Here is a 26,037-nt window from a genome sequence, read left to right as displayed (position 1 = left end):
AAAAAGTCATTCCTGCAACCCTGTACAAATATTCAGCAGAGCACACACATTCACACAGAGAAAAAGAGCTGAAGAAAAACATCTTCTGAGCTTTGTCGTTTCATCTTTTCCCGACAGCCTCCACCTGACGGCGAGCTCAGATCTTTAATTGACTGTCTCAGAAGCGATGACAACTTCAAATCCCGGCTGATATGTGAAGATACAACGTGAAAGAAGAGAGAAGCTTTTGTGCGGACTACCTGAACAAAGTGAGCTGCAAAAATCAGTCATTACCTTTATTAAAAATAGTACTAATGAGCTACCACCATTGTGTAGGGATATTATTAAAGCGGCACATCTGATGCAACGAAGCAGTCATGGAGGTAATAGGAGCTACGGAGACGGCGCACACCTTGCATGCTAATACGATGTGAGAAGTTGCAGGATATCTGTGGGAAATATTGAAATCACTAGCAATGTCTCGGAGACGTCTGTCTAAAAATAAACCACACAAATTAATTGCTGAGACTGAGGCAAAGCAGAGGTGTGAGCAGGTACTACATCATCGCTATGTGGAACGAGCCTATAGTTGCTTCTGACTAATTAATGGCTAGATATAGTGCAGGAGACCTGTGGCTAAATGATCAGAGAAAATAAATTGCTACAATTACTGCATGTTGGATGAAACATCAACCCTGCGTGTGTTTTATATATCTTCAGCACACATGTTTGACCGTTTTTCTTTACCAGATGTTCCTTTGCTTACTTGTTTTAAGACATATTGTGTAGAAAAACCACCCACTCACACTCAGTAAAAGGAAGTTGTCTCCTTATCCATCAAACGCGTATTCATCAATCTCTGTCTCTCCTCTTCCCTTTTGATTTTTTTCCTCCATTTTCCAGGCGAGCTCTCTGCCTCTCAGACGGGAGATTGCGGCGTGGCGCAGGGACAAGGGCTGACAGTAAATTAAGGACTGCGATGGCGTGATTAGGGGGAAGATTGCCGCCCACCATCAAAGCACATTGGATGCTGTCATAATAATCGCGCCTTTGATTACAAGTAATTGAAAAAGCAGTCACAAATGCATGGACGGCTACCACTGGCAGGAGGAGAGGGACGACTATCTCTGAGCTTGGAGTACTTTGCTTCTTCAGAACTCACCGAAACTAATCAAAGGAATGGTTACTAACATGGTGTTGTGGCCACATACACATCAAGGGATCCTGGGAAATGTATGATGTTTCTGTGTGAAATTCTAGCTACAAGGCATTGGCCTGTGTGTTTCATTAATCCAAACAAGCCAACCATCAGAGAGGACAGAGTTTTTTCAGTTTGAGGGGTGGTAGAGAAATTCTCCCTCGCCTTTCCTACAGAATGAACAATTAAATTAGCTGAGCTACAATATACTGTATATTTCCACTCATATCCTCCTCCGCTAGCGTGTCAAGTCAAGCAGGACTTATTTAAAAAGTTTTTGAGATAGTAGAAGGAGACATAGTTAGGGAGGGAGATGCAGTGGAGAATGTCATGGTGGAATTTGACTGTCAGTCCCTATTGAGTACATATACAGTACAGAATTAAAGGTGCTACATGTAAGATTGGGAGCATTTCTATTGCCTCTGCATGGCTCTCAACATGGAGATGGCTGAGCCGGGAGTGGTAACAGTGCAAACAAAGGCAACAGCACTGACAGAGATAACAATGTTACCCTAGGGGGGGACCAAAGGGTGGGTGCTACGCTTCCAGGACGGCGTGATCAGCTGTAACCGCCGCATGAAAGCAGTGCAGAGCGGCTGCAGTGAGCTAACCAGTGAGGCACGGTCACATGCACGAAAAGCACTAAAAGGCATGCGCAGCCAGCCTGGCTATGTCAACAAAGCACAGAGAAACTTGGATTACAACGCACACAGAGGGAGAGTGACTTCATTCTCTGCTCAGGTAGACATTACTCCTCTATATCTATACATAGACAATAGTTGTTTGCGGCTATGTTAATGCTCTGGATATTGTTTAGAGCACCTTTAAAGGTTGCAGGGGGAAATCAGCATATGGTAGATATCTGGAGAATGAGTTTACATGAACTGTAGTAACCTGGTGACTGTAAAAACCAGTCAGGAATCAGATTTCTCTGAATCAATGCTTTTTCAGTGTATAAGACTGTGGCGAGAACCTTAAATTGAGACTTTAACAGGTAGTCGACTGTTCCAACTGTGGAAATCAGCCTTCGTGTCTGTTTTCATTTCAGTCAGACTCGGACTCGGATTTAATTACTTTGGATGCAAATGTGGTGTTTCCTTTCATCCCGCTACATAGATAGGACGGCGATACTCTCCCTGTCTGCAAAAACACAGTTAACACATTTATGTTACTGTATGTGTACACGAGTCTAGCTGCAATAACTGGGTTTCTCTAATCTTTTACTCCAATTACTTTTCAATCATTTTGCCATTGAAGAGCGTCAGTAACCTGGCTACATAAACCTGCATTTTTTTTGGGGGACAGCGCAGCAAGCTGTAAACGGTAAAATATGTGGCTCTTTAAGTCTGCTGTTTGGTGCTCGATAAGCAGCGTACAGAGGTTCTATCAAACCTGGTTAGCTGGAAACAGCTGCTTGCTGTGGCTGGCAGTCTGGTGTCTGAATATAGTCTTTAGATCGGATGGAAACCAGCAGTATGTGGTGTATAAGCACAGCACAGGAAAATTAAAATTATGTATTTTCACATGAACCAAAACAGCTTTACAATGAATGCGTACTTCTCTCCACCTCATCAACCACTGTACTCTCACATGTTGATCACCCTAACAGAAACATCAATGTCTTGGTGTATTAGAAAGGTGAATTAGATTTAGATGGGTTCTCTGTGATGTGATGGCAAACTGCTCTCACCCACTGTGCATTTTCATCTAACAAAAGGTAATTTAAAGAAATGTCTTTCCTTCATTCTCTTTCGTCTCCTTCAGCGGGGAGTGAGGGATCAGGTCGACTCTGAAAGTGGCTTTTCGGCTTTTGTCTACATCCCCCTCGCAGCGTTTTCAGTTGACATACAGTAAGTGGGGCCGCATTAACTTGATATCTAACTCACAGAGCATGAAATAAAAAAAACGGCGCAGGCAACAAAGCATACACAGAATAATAGGATTTGTTAATGGCAATGAGGCATAAAGAGGGGCTTTAATATATTATATTTGTTCCGACTTGACACTGGGATCCAAGCGGGTGCACAAATCTCTTTAGGATGTGAAGAAACAGCTCGAGCTCAGTGGGTGGAAGCATTCAGAACAAATTCAAATGAAGCAAATATGACGAGGGAGGCTTGAGCAATCATCATACATCAGACCAGTCGGAGCCCTCGCTGACGATATGCTCGCACCTCAATGACTCGGAAATAAAGAATATTGGACCAAAGCGGAGAGCGGAGCCAGAGTCTGTTTATCTCCTCCTGTCACAGTTGAATCAGTGCATCAGTATGTGTCAGAGATCAACAGCCTTAGAAACATCACCTACCCAGCTGCTCCTGTTACTTACACTCCGGTAAAGATACAGAAGAAAGAAATGTGTTTCCATCTTACTAGCACCTGCCACACACACCTCACTTTAATTGGGTTTGATGGAACTCAGGGTCACAGTTTACAAGCTTTGTCTTCCAGAGTCGTGAAAACAATTAGCAAATCTCAGCTAACACCGCCAACTGTTTGGAGGGTTTCAACTTTCTCTTTTTGTCTCGTATGAAAAAAAAAAGCAAAAACATGGAGGCATGTCATCATTGCCAATGGAATCAAGGGGTTTTCTCAAGCTGTCTGAAACGACAAAACACTCCAGGAAGTCACTGTACCCCGCCAAAGAATACTTAGAGCATGTGATTCCCCATAAAACCACAAAATGTTGTTTTTACCTTTTCGTTTTTGTCGGATTCAACAAACTAAATAGAACACATTAATTAGCACTGGTAGGTGGCTAGATGGTAGCTTCATACTTAAAGGTGCAGTGTGAAGGATTTGGCGACATGTAGTGGTGTGGTTGCAGATTGCAACCAAATGAGTACCCCTCCGCTCACTTCTCCCTTTCCAAGACTGTGGTAACGTGAGCCGCACTTCAAGGATATCTCTTCCACATTGGTTTGGTTTGTTCAGAAAAAAGGAAAATTGACCATTGACAATTTCATAACAACTGGACAAAGATTGTGTGATGAGATCAAAAACTCCAGAACAGCTACTAAATGGACCTTGTGGTTGCCTTTGCTCTAGAGATGGCAATGTCCGTCTGTCGGTGCACCTCTTCAGTTCAGAATGAAATGTCTTGACAACTATTAGATGGATTGCCATGAAATTTTGAAATGACATTCATGCCCTGCAACTAATGACATCCCCATCAGCTTCAACTGTACTTTGTTTGGTATAATGTTGGTAAGATGTTGAACATGGTAAACTTAATACCTGGTGAACAACAGCATGGATAGCATAGCATCGTAATTGTTAAAGGTACAGTGTGTAGGATTTGGCAGCATCTAGTGGTGTGGTTGCAGATTGCAACCAACTGAGAACTCCTCCGCTCACTCCTTCCTTTTTAAGACTGCAGTGAGTGCAAATCCGTGGTAACGCCGTTCGCCTCGCTCAGAGGCCATCCTCACCATAATAACACTACTTTAGGAGCAACGGAAGTCAGTTGGGGGGTGGCGGCACCAAGGTTGTGCACTCAGAGGCTCACGTTGCCGCAGTTTCACAAGCGTGTCGGACAACTACGGTTGCCTTCAGGTAAAATAAAATTGCGAAAGGCTCTCTCTAGACCCAGTGTTTGGTTTGTCCGTTCTGGGCTACTGTAGAAACATGGCGAAGCAACGTGACGGACTCCGTGAAGAGAACCCGTTCCCTATGTAGATATGAAGGGCTCTTTCTAAGCTAACGAAAACACAACAATTCTTAGTTTCAGGTGATTATACATGAATAACATAGTTCTGAATATTATATTACATTACGACCAATAGATCCCCCCAATGTTACACACTGTTCCTTTAATGGACAGACATGAGAGTGGTATCAATCTTCTCATAAAACTCGGAAAGCGAATAAGCACATTTCCCAAGATATTTAACTACTCCTTTTAAGAACTGCGATCAAGATATGTACTAAGCTAACATTCACAGTTGAAAAATAAACATCTAAGTGCTTTCTGGTGTACAAACTATATAATGGCAACACTATTTCTCTTTCTATCTTTGGCATTTCTGTACTCAAACTTATTGTTACTCATCTGCCAACATGCGTACCAATATGTATCAGTGATAAGCTAAAATTAGCTGATATTATTAGTCATGCCAATGAATGTCTGGTTGTAGTGAGCAGTAATGTGTGTGGTTCCTACCTCATACTCAAACTCCTCTGTCCTCTCTCCATCGGCTGGAACGGGGGAGAGGTAGTCTGTCCCTTCATAGTAATCCTGGTCCATTGTATGAAGAGAATGACAGCTGTCGGGGGAGACGGGCAGAGGAAGAAGGAGAGGGAGAGACAGACAGGGAGGGAGGCAGAAAGAGGAGGTGAGTTGGGCGTGAGCAAGAATCCTTTTCCTCATTTTCCTTAACATGCGTTCAATACCTCTTAGTGACAGAATTCCCTCGCCTTTGTCTTTGCTGGAATCTGAAGAATAAAGGATTTGTCAAGGGCTTTCAGTGCTGCCGGAGTGTGTGTGATAAAAATACAGCCCCTTGTTAATAACAGCACATCCACATCATTTGCTTCCTACTCTTGACAGACAAAACCCCCCACATTGCACAGTGTAATTCTATTATGCTTCCCTCAGTCACCGAACAAAACAGCATTGTGAGGGCCTAACAAGATGAGCAGCTTCAGTGCCACACAAGATAATCACGGTGGACAAAAAACTTCAAAAAGACACTCTGTTCAACATGTTGAGTGATGTGTTCAGGGCCCGTCTGACTCTCAGATTACCCAGCACTGTAAAACTGTCTCAAAACAACCGAACCAGACTGGTAAATGTCAGAATGCTTTATACTTTGATTTATGAAATTTTACGCATCTAACAACATTTGGCAGTAGGAACAAAGAATACAATTACAAATTTACAATCCAGCCTCAAAAATAAGAGTGACAAACATTTGTTACATCGATAAAATCTGCTGTATATTGGATTGTGCACCTGATCTCAGACGAAGAGAAGAAAATGTGAGTTTTATGGGACACATTGATTACATTTGGGCTCGGCCTGGGGCTGCGAGTAGCCTGCGAGCACACGTTGCACGTGTTGCCTAGTTTTTATTAGCCCATTTGCTTTAATCACCTTGTAAACCTTCCATGAGACAAAATGGATACGCCAAGCAGCTCCAATTATGGCGAGAAGGCCCCCTGGGGGATTGTCTAGTGATATTGTGTGAGATATATACGTGTGGTGATGATTTTGATCAGGTCATGTATACAGTAGCACTTTATACCTAGCGTGTAACACTGACAATAACCATTTCATATGATGTTTTTAATAATGAGCGTCTAGGCAAGCAATGATTGTCTCCAATAGCAAAATAGCAACAGATACTCGAAGAGAGATTGTTGAGACCACCCTGACTCCAGCTCTGTGCTATTAAGCTCTTGTATTGTCTCATTGTTTCATCCCCAAGAGGTGAAACCCAGATATTCCTTCATGCTAAACTTTTCTTGTTCACTGCTTACTCCTCCTTTGAGATGAACAGAACATAAACTAAAATGCCAGAAGAGGAAATAATGAACCCTGTTCCTTTTGTTGTTTTCCAGGAAAACCTCTTGTTGATACTTTAAACTCTCAAGATCTTTTTCCGTGCATATTTTTATGCCTTCCTCCCACATAAACAATAAAAAACATGTCTTTGAGGTATTGTACTACCAGGCATCCAGTTGAGATGTGATTAGACTACTAGTGATACCACACACGTGTTGTTTTTAACCACATTGTGCACAAAGTAACACAAGTGTGTCCTTTCATCTCTTCCGAATTTATAGACACATACACATATTTAATCTTACAGCTGAGTTATGTTTCTGTGCATGATTATCTAAACCGACGGGGGACATGTGAAAGATAGTACAGCATCACAGAGAGGGTGAAACTGCGTGTGTTATGTACTGACCAGGGAGGCATTTATTACATTTAGTAGACTTGAATTGCTTATGATATTTATTCTCAACTTTTTCATATATTCACCTCCTTAGTGATTCATCTAAATTAATGCTTTATACTAAAGTAAACACTGAATAATGATTAATGGTTTATTAGGACCACTTAGCCCTGTCCTTTATTTCTCTTTCTTCTATTTAATGTGTTGGTGAGAAGACGACGTGAAGGACATTCAGAAGCTCATTCATCAAATAAATCTATATTTATCAGACTATGCAGCTGGTTAGACAATTCATTTATATTTTACAGGCGCCCTTGCATACTTGTAATGCTAATCCTGCAAACGCTGATATTTCTGCTTCATGGCTCAATAACATTTCTCACTACTTTATTTCCCCCCTTATTAATTACCATCAGTCCCAGAGTCCCAAAGTCAAAACAAGGACACAACAACAAACTCTTGTGGCACTGAACTGAAATCATTTGTAATTATATCAAATTAAATAAAACATATTAATTATATCAAATCACTGACCTTCAAACCATAATCCCTGTTTTGAATCGCTGTCTATCATGATTCACATTTATTTGGCTGAAGAATAGTGAACATCACTGATGTACGTTACAGCAGCTATGTGGCATCGGAGCGCCATCTAGTGGGCCGCGGAGCTACTGCCAAATGGTTAGAATAAATTAAAAATATACATACAAAGCTAGTTATTTTTACAATACCAGAAATTGAGTAGTCGTAGTAGTAATCAATACCAATACCTGTGAAATTCCACGATTCTCGATACCAAAAAACATTTATTACCATTTGTATACTAGTTTTTGCGAATTTCTTATTAATCCCTGATGATCCGTCCTCAAGTTTCTCGCCAAAAACTAAATTTTACAAGATTAAATTTGAACACATCATGATAAGGTTATAATTTACCTCCGCCCCATACCCATTAGAGCTTGAATGCATCATAATGTAGCTCAATGCAACCTCGGTACGTTAGCGGTTTGCTCCATTATTTAGCCTTGCAGGACTGTGCTGCCCACCGGCTGCTAACAGTATAAACAACGCTACAAGCTCTCTTCCTGCTGATTTCAACACAGTGTTTATAATGAAGTATTATCAGGGAAATGTTCTACTGTCTCCGGGACGACGGGGCGCCTTTAGTCTCGAGTCCTGATCTCTGGTACTGTAGAAAAACAAGTACCGTCACATTTTCAGAATTTTGGCCTCAACTTGCTACCGAAGTATCGGTTCTTGTGACAAATCTAAATGTGCTAAGTAAAAAATGTCAAGCTAAAATTAATAATTTCAATGACCAGTAACGTTTGAATATTACAACACTATTCACGACACATCATCAGGTAGAGACAAACGTGTTTTCACTGTTATCTAGCCAACGTTCCCTCAGATGCAGTGACACAAAACAGATTGATTTTTGAAACAAAAACGTGATGTGACAACCCTGCACCAGTAAAAGCTCCAAAGCATATGGGATGTAAATATGACCCTGAATACATTAAATTTGGATTCATTATGGCAGGTAGTGATGGGTGAGGGTAAGCAGAATATTTATTTTGGCCATTACAGCTGAAAGAGGCTTAAGACATTTACAGCCCAGTTTATTTTTTCTCCTTTTGTGTCATGTTATGTTTTCTTTTCCCTCATTTATTTGAACAGGTGGTCCTCGGAAGTTTTTTAACAATCAGAAGTGGGCTTTAAGTTACAAGGTTGACAACCCCTGGTTTACAGAGATGTAAAATGAAATGAAAATAAAACATATTTCTTGTTGTACGTACCTGTCAGAGAGAAGGAAGGGACAGACGTCAGGCACAGGAGGGGTCGAAGGCCGGAGCTTTGCCAGCGCCATGATGTGTTCAAAGGTGATGTCGGTCTGAGTGCACACATCCACCACATGGATTTCCTGAGGGGGGCCATGGGGGCGGCCGCTGGGGGTCCGCCTGATGACCTGCACCACGACGGGGTCCTTGGCAGCGCGAAAGGCCTCCACAGTCTCCTCATGGCTGGACTTGGACAACTCCTTCCCATTGACCTGAGGAGGACAGGGAAACATTATACTTGTGTATTGTGTCTGTGATATGAAAACTCAATGTGCTTTATTTATTTTTCTTATTGACTGTTGCTATAGAAACAAGTGTTGGAGATGGACTTTATCTTACTGGTTCAGTTAAATCTCAGTATGCAAAGCCAAAGAACCAGAGTTTTCTTAAAAGCCAGTGAAAAAGCCAAGAGGGAAGCCTAGGTACAGCTAATATTACTTTTATTCTTGCTCTTTATACTAAAGAGTAAAAGTCTGAGAAATGTATGTAAAACTTCAATAGAATGGAGCCTCAGGCATACACTCCCCAATCACGCACATCCATGTCTGTTAGTCCGTATAAACCATTGGTGCTCATTCAGTCTGCATACACAAAACACCCTCCTTACTACACTGCTGCCTCCGCACCTCCCATTAGCATGTATTCATATGTGACTTTTGGATGTTGTATTAATGTATTCATTTAATGTTGTGCATCTGAGCCTCTGCCAGGACAGTCTGTCTCAGCTTTAGCGTCAGATCTATGGGTGTAAGAAAATATCGATACACGAGTAATGCAAAGTTTTGTGAAACTGTATCGATTCTCAAAAACATTATTGATTTTGAATTAATAGTTTACATTAGGGCTGTCAATCAATTAAAATATTTAATCGTGATTGATCGCAAATGAATCACATTTTTATCTGTTAAAATGTACCTTAAAAGGAGATTTGTCAAGTATTTAATGCTCCTATCAACATGGGAGTGTGCAAATATGCTGCTTTATGCATGCATGTATATAGTGGAAATCAATTAACAACACAGAACAATGACAAATATTGTCCAGAAACCCTCACAGTTACTGCATTTAGCATAAAAAATATGCTCAAATCATAACATGGCAAACTGCAGCCCAACAGGCAACAACAGCTGTCAGTGTGTCAGTGTGCTGACTTGACTATGACTTGCCCCAAACTGCGTGTGATTATCATAAAATGGGCATGTCTGTAAAGGGGAGACTCGTGGGTACCCATAGAACCCATTTTCATTCACATATCTTGACATCAAAGGTCAAGGGAAAGAGGAAAATGGCAATGCTAGACCATACTGGTTTTTCTTCGCCAAAATGTATCGTAAGTTTGGAGCGTCATTTAGCCTCCTTCCCAAAAAGCTAGTATAACGTGACGTACCAATGCATTCCTTTGGTTTTTCTAGTTTCATATGATACCAGCATCTTCATTTTAGCTTTAAAACTGAGCCCGCTATAACCAAAAAGATCCAAGTTGCGTTAATGCATTAAAGAAATTAAAACGAATTTGCATTAACGCATTGCTATTGTGTTAACTTTGACAGCCCTAGTTTACACACAAACGTCCGTAGCAGACAGCGGCTCAGATTACACAAAAAGTATTACTGTGATGTTGGATGTTACTGTGATAAATGCAAATGCAGATCCCACTGTTCTGATTGCATAGAAAAAGTAAACTTTTTTTTACTCAGATTTTATGCATATGGTGGAGTGTTCTTTATACTATGACAGTTTTCTAAAAATTTGATTTAAAAAATGGCAATATATCGCCTTGCTTAAAGTATCGCAATACATTGAATCATAACCCGTGTATCATGATACGTATCTTATCACCAGATTCTTGCCAATACTCAGCCCTAATCAGATTCCACAATACCACCTTCATAGTCTCTGAATATGCAACATACTGTATGAAGACACAACATTGTGCCCTCAGGGCTATTTGGACATATTGCTACTACAGATCTACAGCTGTGTTCAGGGTGAATGCATTCAGATAGAAATGTATACTTTTTCCCAAATGTCTTCTCGACAGATGTTCAAAAAGAAATCTTTATGACTATAACAGCGGAAAACATACACACAAAAGCACATTTTGATGCAACATTATCTGGATGTTATATCAAAGCTCAAATGGCCTCAGTCCATCTTCAATCTCATCTTCACGAAATGAACTGGATTTTCTGGCAGATTGAAAACCATTTGCACTACAGCTGGCACATATAAAGAAAAGCATTGCTTCATTTAACGCCAGTAATTTCTCTGGAAGAGAAACCATGACTGTGGAATACCTTAGAGAATGTGCTTTGGTATAAACGCTGAAACCAGAGATTATAATATAGATAACCGCAGAAAGAAAAAAACGGTAGACGCAGCATAATTACATTTGCTTTTGTATTTAAATTTGGTTTTGAAGTGGAGCATTTTGCTCGCACGGCAAACTGCAATCACGCTGTGGAAACTCAAAAGCAGCAGTGTTCAGAAGTTACATCACAAACTGTCTTTAAAACGCCTCGTTCAGACTCTGACAAAATGACCTAAATTCACGAGCAGTCGACAGTTCGTGTATGTGGTGCCTCTAAATGAACATTAAAGATGCAAAAGCCACGGGGGGGGGGACTCCTGCAGAGAGCGCGCTTCTTATATTTTCAACCCCAGATATTCCACCACTAATTCTTCACTTGTGCACGTTCTGTGACACATCTCACTGAATTTGACACCGTACATTTTGAGAAATGACTCGATATGTTTTGAGCAGCACTAAAGTATTCATAGAACCTGACAGCATAAATGCTATAAAGCCAGGCTCAGCATGGATGCGTTATTTTTTATTATGTCTGCCTACATGTTATGTTTCTTGATGAGTCCCCGTCTGAGATGTAGATGACCGATGACAGTCAGTTAATGTGTCCTTGAACTGATTTCCTTTGACAGAGCAGATCAGTATGTGGTTAAACAGTATACAATGTATGTTGTGCCCAACTGTTTTGGCTTGTGACTAGGGCTGCAATTAATTATTGTCTAACAATAATTATTGATTAATCTGCTGTTTATTAATTTTTTATTTATCAAGTAATCATTAGGTCTATGAAATATAAAAAAAAATAATAGTGAAAGAAACTTTGCACACTTCATGGTGACATCTTCAAGTGTCCTATTTCTCCTGACCAAAACACTAAAGACTGAAGATACTCAGCTTCATATACTGACCATTTGAGAAGCTGGAACCTGAGAATGTGAAGCATATTTTTACTATTTTTCCATAAATGTATTATTGCTTCAGCTCTACTTGAGACTCCTTGAAAACATGTCTATATCTACTTGCTATCCCTCATCACAGGACACATATCTCTGTGAGTTGTGAGCCTTTATGACACGTTCAGTTTGTTGAATTGGTATATTTTTTAGAAACCAGCAAAGATTTAATTATCCAGTATAAAGAAGACCAAACATTAAAGAAAAGAAATTGCAGCAACCATTAATAATTCCCTCCGTTTAACTTGCAAACCCCTTAAGGGGACCCCAACCCGAGGTTAGGAGCCACTTCATTATGTGAACAAATGAAAAGCAAAGACGGTTTAAAAATATCCCAAAATGGGTCTCTATTGCCATGTTGGGTCACACACACACAACTCATCTGGGTTTATATAGCTATAAGTATAGCTAAGCTATACTTTGCTTTCTAAATTTGACATTGCACTTCTATAAAGTTGGAGAAAAAAAAGGAAGAATGGTCATAGTTGACATCAACATGGGTTATGTTTTTAATTTCTTTGTTTAGAAAGCTTCCTACATAAAGACACAGAAGACATTATACAACTGCAAAGTAAACTGATCTTCATGTGTAAAATCCAGTGGGCAACCTCTGGTTCTGAAAAGTGAAGCCAATGCTGAAGTGCCTTAAACTTGCGTTCTTTTATAATATCATGCAGGGGGCGACTCCTCTGGTTGCAAAAAGAAGTCAGATTGTATAGAAGTCTATGAGAAAATGAGCCTACTTCTCACTTGATTTATTACCTCAGTAAACATTGTAAACATGAGTTTATGGTCTCAATCGCTAGTTTCAAGTCTTCTTCAATACAGCATGATGTTCATTTAGTAAATTATGGTCCCATTTAGAGTCAAATCGAGCACAAAGCAGGGGATGCTTTAAGGAGTGGCGTCAATCTTGGGATTGACAGGTCGCCACCACGGCGTTGTACACTCTGGGAGTTGTCCGCGTTTTCGTCTTACAACGTTAATCCTTTCAAAGTGTGTTTTCAGTTCATGAAAGTTAATTGTCAAATTTTCGTTGCCTAAAAATCTCTTATTCAGTGTTCGGTTGTACTTAGCTCCACCCTCTTGTTTTACTCCTGGTTGCAAAAAGCCAAGATGGCGAAGGCTAAAAACCAAGATTGCGACGGCCAAAATACTGAACTTGAGGTTTCAAAACAGCAGTCCACAAACCAATGGGTGACGTCATGGTGACTACGTCCACTTCTTATATACAGTCTATTGTAAAATGTTTCAATTTAACGGACTTCTACATAGCTGACATCATTACCTGCTAACAGAAAACAGAAAACATATTTATGATGTGATAATGGTTATAAAACACTATATAAATATAATAGTGTGATACTCTCATTCCTGGTTCATTCACATATCCAAACATTCCTGTTGATGTGAGTTTGCGTGTGTGTTTTTATTGTTTTTTTTCTCTATAGAATGAGTGATGCCCTACAAAAATAACAAACAACGTATTCTTTCTCAGCCCTAACAGCAGCCATATATAACTCCCTTAGCTCTTGTTGTGCTCTGGCCCTGCTCCCCTGCCTCCTGATGTGACCTTTGTTTGTAGCGATACTGCATTAATCACCTGAGTGGGAGATAAAGTGGGTCAACACCACTCCTGTGGAACTGCAGGGCAATTTGGAGAGAAAAATAAAAGTGCGGTCGCTCAGCCTCCCTCATCCCTTCTTTCCTCACACTCCAAACCTGCTTTCATTCGCCTTTTTTTGGCCGGTCAGCAGGTATTAAATGCAGCAGCACGTACATTAGAGTTAAGTACTGTATTAAAGAAACATGGAGCACTATAATAATTAGTTTATATAGTTCCTTCTTTGACTGTATGTGTCTCTCTCTGTCTGTCTGATTTTCCTGCTTGTGTCTCGCTCCGCAGGCTAATCCTGGAACAGGGAGCCTGCTGGAAACAAAGGAGTTGGAGCAGACAAATGAGGCAGCCTATGGCGAATGACAGTCCCGGAGAAAAATGATCAAATTTCCCAGCTCTCCCTCTGGTACAGCCCGTCCAGCCCTGTCTCCTCCTCCAAGCTTCAGCTTAGCTAGCCATTCTCCATGGCCATAATGAAACAAGAGGAAACACGTCAGTAAAAAGAGGAGGGAGTGTTGTTGTTTTTTTTTTATTCTCTTCAGTGGTTTTCATGAGAGCCAGATGGAACAATTAATCCCCAATCAACACAAGAATATTAAGTAGCCTTAACTCCTGCATGAGGGACTTTGCCATCCGTGTGGTGTCCCTTTGGCTGATGTCTATCCAGCTAAACACACTGCCTCAGTTAGGATCTGGAGTCCTATCTGACAGATGGGAAGGGTTTCTGTAGGCCTGGCTGCAGCTTCCTAGATGCACTCACACTGAAGATCTGCCTTCAGCACAGTTCTTGTCTGAGATGTCTTGCGACAGCTCTGCAAAGTGCATCATCAGCTAGCAAGCCTAAAGATGCTGAAAGTGACTTTACAGCAGATTTATTAAGGGAATCATTTTTGCAATTGGCTTATTTCCCAAGTAGCCTTACACTTGAAGAGGACCTGTTATGCTTGTGTGCTTTTTCCCCTTGCCTTTAGTGTGTTATATAGTTTTTTGTGCATGTAAAAGGTCTGCAAAGTTACAAAGCCCAAAGTCCACACCAAAGGGAGTTATGGGGAGGGATCGCCTCACTTGCCAGCATTGGACTCTTGATGGGCTGCCACTAGACACAAGGCACCCGATTAGACAAACGCTTTCCCTCGTGGGCTGCTGCTCCCAGCTTTCAAACCGGAACCAACATGGCGGCTCGTTTGGAAACTTTCTTCTCTTATATCACGAAAATAGTTCAACAAAATGTGTTTCTGAAAACATTTTATGAAGGAAATAAGCCTTGCAGTTGCTGAATCTGTCTTCATTTTGGTTCGACAACGGTTAGTTTAAAAGTTTCTGGGGAGTTTCCAGAGGCGGCGAGTCATGCCGGACGCCCCCGATTTGCATAAAGTAGCCTAGACCTCAAATATAGGCAAATGAGGAGCGGCCAACGTGACGCCCTGCTTCTCAAATCGCACCGCCATCCTACCAGAATGCATTGCACGGCTGCTTACATAGACAATGAATGGGAAGCGTGGAAAGGACGGAGGCTGTGGACTTGTGCCACCACTTTCCCCCACAGAAACACTGCTCCTGAATTGCCTGAAATGCCTTGCTTGAAGTTCTGCCTTTTCTTCCTTAATGTGGTGATGTCACCAAGTAACACATTTGAATAGTGGCTAGTTGGTAGGATAGTGGGCCAGCTGACCAATCAGAGCAGACTAGACTTTTCTCTAACAGAGTGTTTCAGACAGAGGGTGAAAAGAGGTGCTGCAACACAGTCGGTACAGGAAAAGTAAAGCATTTTCTGAACATTAAAGCATGTAAAATGTTCTAGTAGAAACAAGTATGCACCTGAAAATGAGCATAACAGGTCCTCTTTAAACACCATTTCTTCCCACTTTCACTGCCTTTACGCTCAGTACAAGCTGTAGCCTCTTAAAGTTTCATCACACATATTTTGATTTAGTCACACTCGCGTAAACTATCCTCTTCAAAGTATGCAAATACAAATTCATTCATAAACACACGCTGGTAAACAAAATCTGTTTGCAACAAATTATTTAGCAGCTGTAGTGTTTATCAAGTCCAAAGCAGCGCTGCGAGTGCTTCATGGCCAAAACTGTTCCATATGCACATAGTCAACATGTTACTGGTCTGGAACAAAACAATGGGGATTATTCATGAGAGATCATTAGCTGTACAACTGGGTCCAGGAGATGATCAGGAAAAAGTGAAGTTGGAAAGAGCTGGGTGTTGGGATGGAGTAGCTGGACCAAGACACATCTGCTGGCTGTTTGCACATGGATATGCAGCAGCTGCAGCCAGAGGAGAAATGTGTTTTCATTCAAAGCCCCTGAGACGACCACCAGCCTTCCCACAACAAATGCAGTAAACCAGCTTAGTGGAGTGTAACGAAAGGATGAAACCTCTTTTCTTTTCATTTTCTCTGTGGCAGAGTCCCATATTGACACAGACATTCAAAAAATGTGTACTTGTGACGCAGCTGAGTGCCTTAAGTCTCTGCTTCAGTAAATATCACACTGTCACTTTAAGCTGTTCTGAGCGGTTGTGCGCAAACAAACAAGACTTACTTGAAAACTTCATCGAAAAAGTCACTGTTTTTACAATCATGAGCCCGTAGTCGCCTACAGCAAAGCACGAGATTCCCTCATCTGTGTCCCATCTTATCATGCGTCCTCCAGGTACGAGGACAAGCAAGAGAGAACAAACACGTAGCGGCTTAGCTCGACTCCTCGGGCGTCTCCTCCGTCAGTGCTTTTGTCTCATCGACTGCTGCCTCCCATCAATATCTCCAAAGACCGAGGGGCAGAATGTAGTGACAGTGGTAGTAAAGTGGGGCCAGTTTATCTGTTAAGATGTCAACTTCAGCCACATGTGATGCTGCTTCTGCTGAGGGACCATTTCTACGGCACGAGGCGCAGACACTGCCGGCAGCTTGCGGGGGATTACTGATGGAAGTGATTGATGCACTTCTTCTGCGAGGAGAAAACGCGGCCCCAGGCAGTAGACTCTAATAGTCCATTAGCTTTTTTATGCCTTCCAATTAACTGCATACATTGCTTTATGGCTTGCATGTAGCACTTTGAATCTTAATGAAATGTTTTTGTTTTTAATTTGATAGAGTTTATGCTGCGCGCAAGGAGAAAGTGTCCATCTTCACTCGTATCCTGGTTGAACTGGAACTGCGCTGAGCTGAATGAAGGTCATCCTTTCTACTTCAGCTACACAGACAAGTAAACAAGGCTTTCAGCGGCAGCAGAACGAACATCGGAGGCTATTTAACCACTGCGTGTAACCTTGGGTGTTGTGCTTAACATCTGTACACGCAGAGAGCTTCCGTTACACACAGTCTACGTCTCCCGTGTGCCGTCACCTGCTGGTTTGAGTGGCAGCCTGTGGGGTGTTTAAGTGTATGCGGGCAGATGGAGAAAGTGTAACATGTAGGTCATCCAGCCTCGGGAGTGTAGCGCTTACAGCCGTCGATTACACGCCTGCTCTATCGCCTCATCTTTTGGGGAAAAGCAACCCGTCAGCGTTAAAGTCCAGTCAGCTGTGTGGAGCCCTCAGATGAAAGAGTTGGAAGAGACTGAGGAATGGTGACAGGGCCAGAGGAGGTGGAGGTTCATCAAAGGGGGGGGAAAGGAAGCATGGCCACTAGGGCTGTGCTCTGGAGATAGAAGAGGGACCACTGCTACTACTGCTCAACTGTCACAACTGAGCGCTGATGGAATTATGATAGAACTAATGAATAATGGATAAGTCAACCCACTGTGGATGAGACATGAAAAGACATTGTGTGGATACATAGCTTGGGCAAATAGAGTTAGGAAGTTGGAGGGGGTAGTAGTATTTTTTAAAACACATTTCATTAAACACCCATTTCACAGTTTTTCTCTTAATGATATCAATGTGTCTCAACATAGAAACACAAAAGTCCCCCAAGATGATGAAAAACCACAACTTGTTTTCACACTTTGTGTGATTAAACCATTAAACCTCTGATTAAACCAGATATAATGTGTTAATTAGTGAACTTTGAAGGTGTACAAACATGAGAGTGGTGTCCATATTCTTATCTAAGCTTTGGCAAGAAAGCAAATGAGCATATTGTCAAAAGAAAAAGTTATTTTTCTTTTGACAGATTTCTAGTGAACTAGCTGCAGCCGCAGATTTCTGAATTTCTGATTGGGCGTTTCATACCAAAATGCTCCTTGGAAGTCGTAGTCTTATGGGGAGCATGTTATGAGTTTAATAGTAGAGAAATGACAGCAAGTAAGGGGAGAAAGAGATGAGGAACTTGTACTGGGGATGTTACAGTTCATGGTCCGTGCACCTGTAGCCCCTTAGGCCACCGGAGCGCCCTTTGGACGTCGTAGCTGAGTGTTTATGTACACAGACCTGCAGCATTGGCTTTTTCATAACTATCAAATAGCCAGATATTTTCTAACGCAGTGGCTCATCTTTCATATTGATAATTAATGAACAAACAAGCCTCAGAAATGCTCCAACTGCCAATCATGTAACATGTTGTCTATGCTGAAAATGAGCTGGATTTATACTTCCGGGACCCTGAATGGCAAAAATAACTCCTCTCACTTCGCTACTCTGTTGTTTGTTGATTTTCCCAGCTGAGTGTATGCAACAATAGAGCGGAGGACGGTGACTGACTGACTGCAGCAGTCTGCCTCTTCTGCACCTCCGAGCACCCGAACAGCAGCCGCTACGCTGCAGCGCAACATCAATGTGTTGCAATTCCGTCTTTCAACCCGTGAAACTCGATTTGCATTTTCAAACATAAAAAAAACTACATACAAGTGAGAACGGGAACATTCAGCAGAGAGATGGAATTAAATACTCCCTGATGTAATTCCAAATGCTGGATGGCTGCGAGCATGACTGCTACCTCGTCCTCTTGGATAGAAAACGGCTTGGGTTCCTCCTTACGCCCAAATGTCTCATTTCAATAATAAGTGTCAGTATAAAATACGGGCCAAGGTCCGCTACAGTACAGCCCTTATGACTACATAAATCACTCCCAGACAGTCAGCGCTACTGTCTGAACGACTCAAGCAATGACATGAGAGGGAGACGGAGAGAGAGAGAGAGGGAGAGCGAGAGGGAGAGAGAGAGAGAGAGAGAGAGAGAGAGAGAGTGTACCACTCGGGAAATCTGACAATCCCCTAAACATCTTTACATGAACCAATGTACAGGCCTCCTTTAACCTCTGCAACCACATAAAACACACTCCACATGGCCCCTGGGTTATTTTTCACATTAAAGGCTCTACACGCTGCCGATGAGGTTTTATGTCCGCAGAACATTTGATGAATTCTGCCAATTTTCTTCGCTGAGCACCAATCTCTCGTGGAGTAGTCCCTTTATTACGCAACTCGTCCTAAAGTGTATCAGCTCATTCAGTCAGCTCTAAAATTCATGGTCCACCTTTTTCCATACGTTTATTATCCAATCTCTCGCTGTCATCGCTCAGTGCAAGGACAACTGTTATAAAAGGACAAAGGGAGAAGAGATCTTATTATGAATTGTTCGAACACTCAATGTCAAAAGTGCTGAGCAGCAGAGGAGGTGAAGAAAGCTCCAAGTGTGGTACCACGCTGCAGCATCTCCTCTGCTCTCTAGCTGTTAAGCTTAGTTTACTATGTATCTTAAAATTTGTCAAATTCTTGTAAACTTATCTGCTGCTGAGACAAAGCAGCTCCTCCTCCCAGGACAGAGGACCGGATGAATGACCGAGGTCTGCGTTCTTCATTCTTTATCAACTTCCCTATAGGATTGTGATGGCAGAATATTATTTATTTTATTGACATTTAGATTCGTTTCCAGTGAGATATTAATGAGTTTAACAGTGACTTTGCTTTTGGAAACACTACTGTTACTGCTCTATTTATTTTTATATATATATAATATAAATACAATCTAATCCTGTTCTGAATTTATTCTTGTTTTAAATAATACATAAAAAAAAACTAAATCGGTTCGCTAGTCACGGTTCGGGTCGTGTATGTATTGTTTGTTTCATTTGAAATAAGTTATGAGGCTGATTGTGTGTTTTTTTCATGTAGAGTTGGGCTCCCGTTTATTGTCACACTAGAAATCAAGGCCTATTGAAGGAGGCTGGAACACAGGCGGACATGGGTCTTGAGGTACGGGGTATAACATATGCGCATTGTAACTGAAGCTGAGGTCTTGCGTTGCTATTGGCTCAATTTCGGCAAGTGCAGACCAGATTTTACTGCGCATGTGTTGTACCCCAAAGATATGACGAGTTGATGAAGCGTGACCAAGCCTACTTCTCAGTTGGCAAGGATGAAGTGCAGAGTGCGGCTGTCAGTCAGTTTAGGAACCCTTCATCATCTACTACCACTGCTATTTCCTTTACTTCCTCCTTTACACTTGGCCTTGTCTGCTGTGTTGTGGGCAGTAACACATTAATGATTAAAGTAATGTGATTACTTTTTCAGTAACAATTAATGTAAGGGATTAAAATTCTAAATTCAGTCACATCACATTACAGTTACTAATCCCAGTAACTCTCCGTTACTTTGACAATTTGGGGGTCGGCTTGTTTGGTGTTTTACCAGGATATGATTGATATCAGAAATTTGTCTCCGGGTAACTCCAAAGTAGGATAATTTGAAAATTTCATGTCACGATTATCAATGGCCAAAATAATTGCAATTCACAATATAATCCCGATAATCATCAAAATATGCTTAAAGGTGCAGTGTAGGATTTGTTTACATCTAGCAGTGTGGTTGCAGATTGCAACCAACTGAGTACACCTCGGCTCACTCCTCCCTTTCCAAGACTGTGGTAACGTGAGCTGCCGAGTAACTTGCCAAACACTGATTGTAGGTCACTGTTATTGCATTAATGAAATGCTGCTGCTGAAACTTGCAACAGCTTTTCCAGGCCGTCCAACACCCACAGCATGACCAAAACACACACACACACACACACACACACTAGTGTGCAGACAAATTGGACGGGGAAAGGCACAGACTCAAAAGCATAAAGCGATGCTCACAATGCTGCGCATGAAAAATTGTTGGATAAACATTTCATCAGATTTCTTATTGTTCTTGGCCCCTTTTGTCAGATGCTCTGCGTAATAATATCCTCCTGTTCTGCTCAGGATCACTTTCCCATGAAATTAAATCAATACGGCGTTCCATCTTCATCACTAACAGATTACAGTTGAATGCGAGATAATTGTACTATCCTATTTTGGCTGGATTATAGAATTCTGCTAAATATGATTTGGGACTGGTAAAGGGAAACGGAGTGCTAAGTTAATCAGCTTGTTCAAGGTTAATGGTACATGCAGGGTATATTTGTTAAAGAGATTTAGAGATGTGCAGTTAATCTCTGTGCTTAACTTTTAAGATCTTGCCATCTTGGAGTGAGTTTTAATGTAAAATGGTGGGAGAAAATCGAATTAGAGTAAAAGCTGCACTTGGGTGGATGAATAACTAATGGATGAACAGCCTCCTCCTTGGTGATAACTGGTAATTGGTTTGGGGGGCGGGAAAGGAGCGGGAGATGGGGAGGGGTGGGTGAACGGGAGATGGGGGGAAGTCGGATGATGCTATGTACTGTGCATATCAGCAAAATGGCCTGGCTGGCGTGAAGAGATGTTGTAAGGAGTAATGGTGCCATCCATATGCTGACTGAAGAAAATCAAATGGGTACTGTCATGGAACACCTCGAAATGAGCGGGAGAGAGGCAGAAAGGAGGTACGATGAATGAAGGTGCAGAGTAGGAGTATTTTTAACACTAAAATACACACCGCACATACAAAATGCCACCACTGCTCTTTCTCTCACTTTGTCTACTTTTCTATAGCCCATTTATGTTGTTTTCCTGTGTACAAAACTTCTATACTTATAAAAGTGGTGGAGTGGGGGGCGCATTATTATTCATATTTTTTAGGTTTTTATATCATTCTGTAGCTTTGCAGTAGTGTTCCTTATGTATTAAAAACCGAACATTCAAATTTTGGTCAAAGTATGTATGCTTTATCGTCAAAATGCGATTTTCCCAAGTTCTTTTCAAAACGTTTTCCAACGTGACCTGATGTAGGTTTCATGTTATACGTCCTTATAGTCAGTGTGTATTTCATACATTAACTTAGATGGTAGTCTGTACAGCCGATTTACCTCGCCGTCAGACAGCCCTTTCCGTCGGGGAACTGAAGCCGTTATATCGCTCTCTTCAAAGCCACCAGACTCCAATCACAAAAATAATAATTTGACCTCGCAGAACGTGGGAGTATTGCTTACAACCCCACTCCAAAAATCCGAACTAACCCTTTCAGTTATTTCCAAACTTAGCACAGCTAACTTTGACTCTGTGAGTGCTAGCGTTCACATTATTCATAACCTTATTGATTGGCTTTGATTAGCTTACTTACTTTGGTAACCCATGTCACTGCTTTTTGCATTGCAAATGGACCCACTCTTTAAATGTTAAAGGAATATTCTCGTTTACTACAATTTAGGTTATATCAGCAATGAAACATTGTCACCAAGGTAATTGCTAAGATCTGGGGATGCAGTGGCATTATTACAGAGACAAACAATGGCAAAAACTAGAGAAATAAGACCCAAGTTGTAACAAACCAGATTTATCCTTTAATTATCTGCTATTTCCCATGAAGTTATCGAGTACAGATGAGATGACACAGGTAGCAGATGGCACCAGCAATGCCTTCGAATGCCAGGGCCGGTCTTATTCACGGTGGCCTGGGGAGACTCTGAAAGCGGTAAATTGTTTCCTTCACGTTTAATATGCTCATCCTAGCAGCAGAGGCAATTAACACTGGATAAGCACTATTTACATAATGCCAGACACACTCGTGATCACAACAAAGGCGTCTGGTCTGACTTCCCCATCTCGCCTCTCCTACCGGCTCTTTGTCTGTGAAGCTGTCGCACGGTCGCTGGTTTGGGAATGAGAGTTGAGGTCAGACGGTGGCACGTGGAGCTTTGACAGTGCAAATAATAAACTGGGAGGGTTTGAAAGGTCAGGCAGGACCCCCGCGGCTGGCCACTGATCTGCCTGTTAGCCATTAACTGGGAGCCAGTTCAGGGGGGGGTGTTGAGGAAAAAAGGAAAGAATGAAGGAAAGGAGGAAAGAATTAACCTAAACTACAAGGTGTTTCCAATTCTAGCCGTCCTGCAGAAGAAAAAAGGATGTCACTCCACAAAACATTGTGGGTATATTGTGCCTGAGGCTGCTGTTTTTAACACTTTCCCCAGAGGCAAATAGAGTAATTAGTGTCCCATCACAAATGTCACCCACCACAAAGGGACTTGACAAGAGAGCGGACCGGTAAAATCAAGAGTGCCTTGTGGTACGACAGCGAGCAGGTTTGGTCAATGCTGCCAATGTCAAAGAGAACAAAAGGACGAGATTACTGATGATAGCCTGAGGCTGCGAGGGCTGAACTTTCATTCAAGCTGTCTTTGCACCAAACTCATCCTCAAATCTTAATTCAAACACTGGAAATGTTTCAGTGAAAGCAAAGCTGGGGGCAATGTCTGGCGAAAGTAAATGGCTGGCGTGTTCTGATGAAATGTCAAGTTTATGGAGTCGCAGGATTATAAGGGCCTCTCCGGTGCCCAATGAGTAAATACGAGGTTATTGACTTCAGAGCACTCCGCCGAGCTCAACACCACAGGGATCAAGCTAACATACTGCAAATACTGCCAACTCTTTGATTTTACAAAGAGCAGTTTTAGAAGTCCTAGGGAGTAATTATGTTCACCTAACAATTTACAATCTATACTCCAGCAGTAGAAATCCTTAAATGTAGTTCTTAGTAGGGCTGAACCAAATGCTTTGAAACATTGAAGCCCAAAAAATGGTATTCGGGACAGCCCCCTAGTTCTTAGAAAGTGAGGAGAACACATTTGACTACTCTGTGTGATGGAGAAGACATCACAGACCAGAAAATACAGGCATCTAAAAGTGATTTCAGCTGAAGGACACGCAGCAGTAAATAAGATCAAAACTTCCAACGGAAAGCAGAGCTGTCCAATTAGGACGGCATTTACAATGAGACAGTGATGAAGTTGCTGATGATAATCTTATCCTTGTAAAGAGCAGCGGCACAAAGCATGATTAAAAGGAAGGACATTATCTTAGAAGAGTGATCACAAGTGTAATCAATCTACTTCAAGGCTCCCCGCTGGGTTGTTCATGGCACAGGAAAAGCGCCAGCGAGAGGTTAGGAGGAGTCGATGTCTGTGGCTTTCTCTCGACCCACTCGAGTCTCGCTCCTTGTCAGGTCCCCGAGTCAATAAACAAAGGGAAGTGAGGGGAAATTGGATGCAATTCAGCACTTCCGACTGTTTCCTGATTACACAGTGGGAACAGTGGAGGCAGAAATGACGCTCAGAAGAGCTACTGTATACTTGATCAAAAATGCTGAACCTGTTTAGGTCAGACCAGAGATACAGGGAAGGACATGAGACTCTTATCACTGACGTTAGCCTCAATGGTCCTTTGTTCATAGATGGACAAACATACAGTATGCCATGTTCAGGTCACAACTGATTGACCATAATTACATTCAAATCAGCCTCCTAGTGGTAAATACAGGTAAAGTGGGACAAGGCACTTCCATTTAGGGCCTTCATTAATATAAATCAGTCCAGTTGTTACCGTTTATGATTTATGAATATAGGGAATATAGCCTACTGCAGGTGCAGAGCATAGACTGTATATAAGAAGTGAACGTATTCACCGTGATGTCACCCATTGGTTTGAGGACCGCCGCTTTGAAGCCTCTAGTTTGGCAATTTTGCCGTCGCCATCTTGGTTTTCTGGAACCATAAGTGACACAAGAGGGTGGAGCTAAATACAACCGAACACTGCATAAGACATTTTTGGGCGAACAAATTGTTACAATTAACTTTCATGAAGTGAAAACACATTGAAGACAAACGCGGACAACTTCCAGACTGAACAACGCCGTGGTAGCGATCTGTCAATCACAAGGTAGCCACGCCCTAAAGCATCCCCTGCTTTATTGTCTATTTTACTCTAAATGGGACCAGAATTTACTAAATGAACATCATGCTGTATTGAAGAAGACTTGAAACTAGCGATTGAGACCTTAAACTCATGTTTACAATGTTTACTGAGGTAATAAATCAAGTGAGAAGTAGGGTCATTTTCTCATAGACTCATAGCCAAAATTTCAGTTCTGTCCAGTTCTCTAGAGCCAAGCATTACATTTCGACTCCCATTAGCAAACTGTAAACTGTAAGGAAGCTTACTTCCAAGTGACAAGCAGTGACAGAATGACCAAACAGAGCTTTGTCAAGGAGTATTATGATCAATTAAATGCCCTTAGAAAACTACAGGCCAACTGCTATACTTAAGACTTCTATGACACGGCCAAATGCTTCATATGAAACAAAAACCAACATCAGGGACCTACATCGCTGTCGAACAGCAGAGATCAAGTAACCTCTAATAGAAAATACAACAAACAATGTCAGCCAGTCTATTCTGAATGTAATGAACCACCTGTCAAAACATGTTTATATGACCTGAAGCTTTGCACAGTAAATGAGCTGTAACATTACCGCGCTCTTGATGGAGAATACATTAATGAAAAAGTAGTCCACCTGGCAATTTTAATGTATGCAACAAACAAGCACACAAACCAATCTTGATTAAGAACACCTGGCGCTGTTGTTGTTTGAAGAGCGCATCCAGGAATGAGTGAAATGATTTACAGGCAATACACCGCAAAGTTCCTGATTAATGATTCTGCCATCGCTTGAAGTTTCTCCAAAAGAAAAAAAAAAAAAAATGTGTTGATGAACATACTGAGCTCGTGGAGGCACTCCAGAGCTGTACTTATTAGCCGGCACTTCAGAAATATTTTGACATTACGAGGAGCGCGCAGACGGCGGTGCTGCATCCACTGATTGTGCAAACGGATGGGAGGTTGGGGGCGGTGGGTAATGTGGTAATGGTATGCATGTGTGGTGGTGGCAATGACGGCTGTTCACACCGTCATGGGAACCATAAGTAGGCCACGTATGTGACGACTGGGCTGCGTGTTTGGCGTCCCCTGCTTCATAAGGCTCGGGCTCCTCTGCCTAATGGGTGTAATAAAAGATTGTTCATGCCAGCGTCCGCTCATTTATTCTCATTCCTGAGAGTGAGAGGGGACCGCTACAGCAATCAGCCACTACTCACTGCTTAATTCC

General features: G+C 41.8%; 1 protein-coding gene across 2 annotated transcripts in view; it reads right to left on the bottom strand.

The window, feature by feature from the left end:
• LOC119487474 (PDZ domain-containing RING finger protein 4-like) overlaps positions 1–26,037 on the bottom strand; it is a 142,193-nt gene that overhangs the window by 13,792 nt on the left and 102,364 nt on the right. For both annotated transcript variants that reach the window (XM_037768391.1, XM_037768392.1), the window contains 2 exons: positions 8,880–9,133; positions 5,340–5,442 (listed from right to left, as the gene is read on the bottom strand). In XM_037768391.1, the coding sequence (XP_037624319.1) occupies positions 5,340–5,442; positions 8,880–9,133 (357 nt within the window). The remainder of the gene's footprint in view (positions 1–5,339; positions 5,443–8,879; positions 9,134–26,037) is intronic.

This window comes from Sebastes umbrosus, chromosome 4 (assembly GCF_015220745.1).
Source record: "Sebastes umbrosus isolate fSebUmb1 chromosome 4, fSebUmb1.pri, whole genome shotgun sequence".
Taxonomy (NCBI): domain Eukaryota; kingdom Metazoa; phylum Chordata; class Actinopteri; order Perciformes; family Sebastidae; genus Sebastes; species Sebastes umbrosus.
The sequence above is the reverse complement of the archived record's forward strand: the minus strand, read 5'-3'. Positions and strand labels throughout refer to the sequence as shown.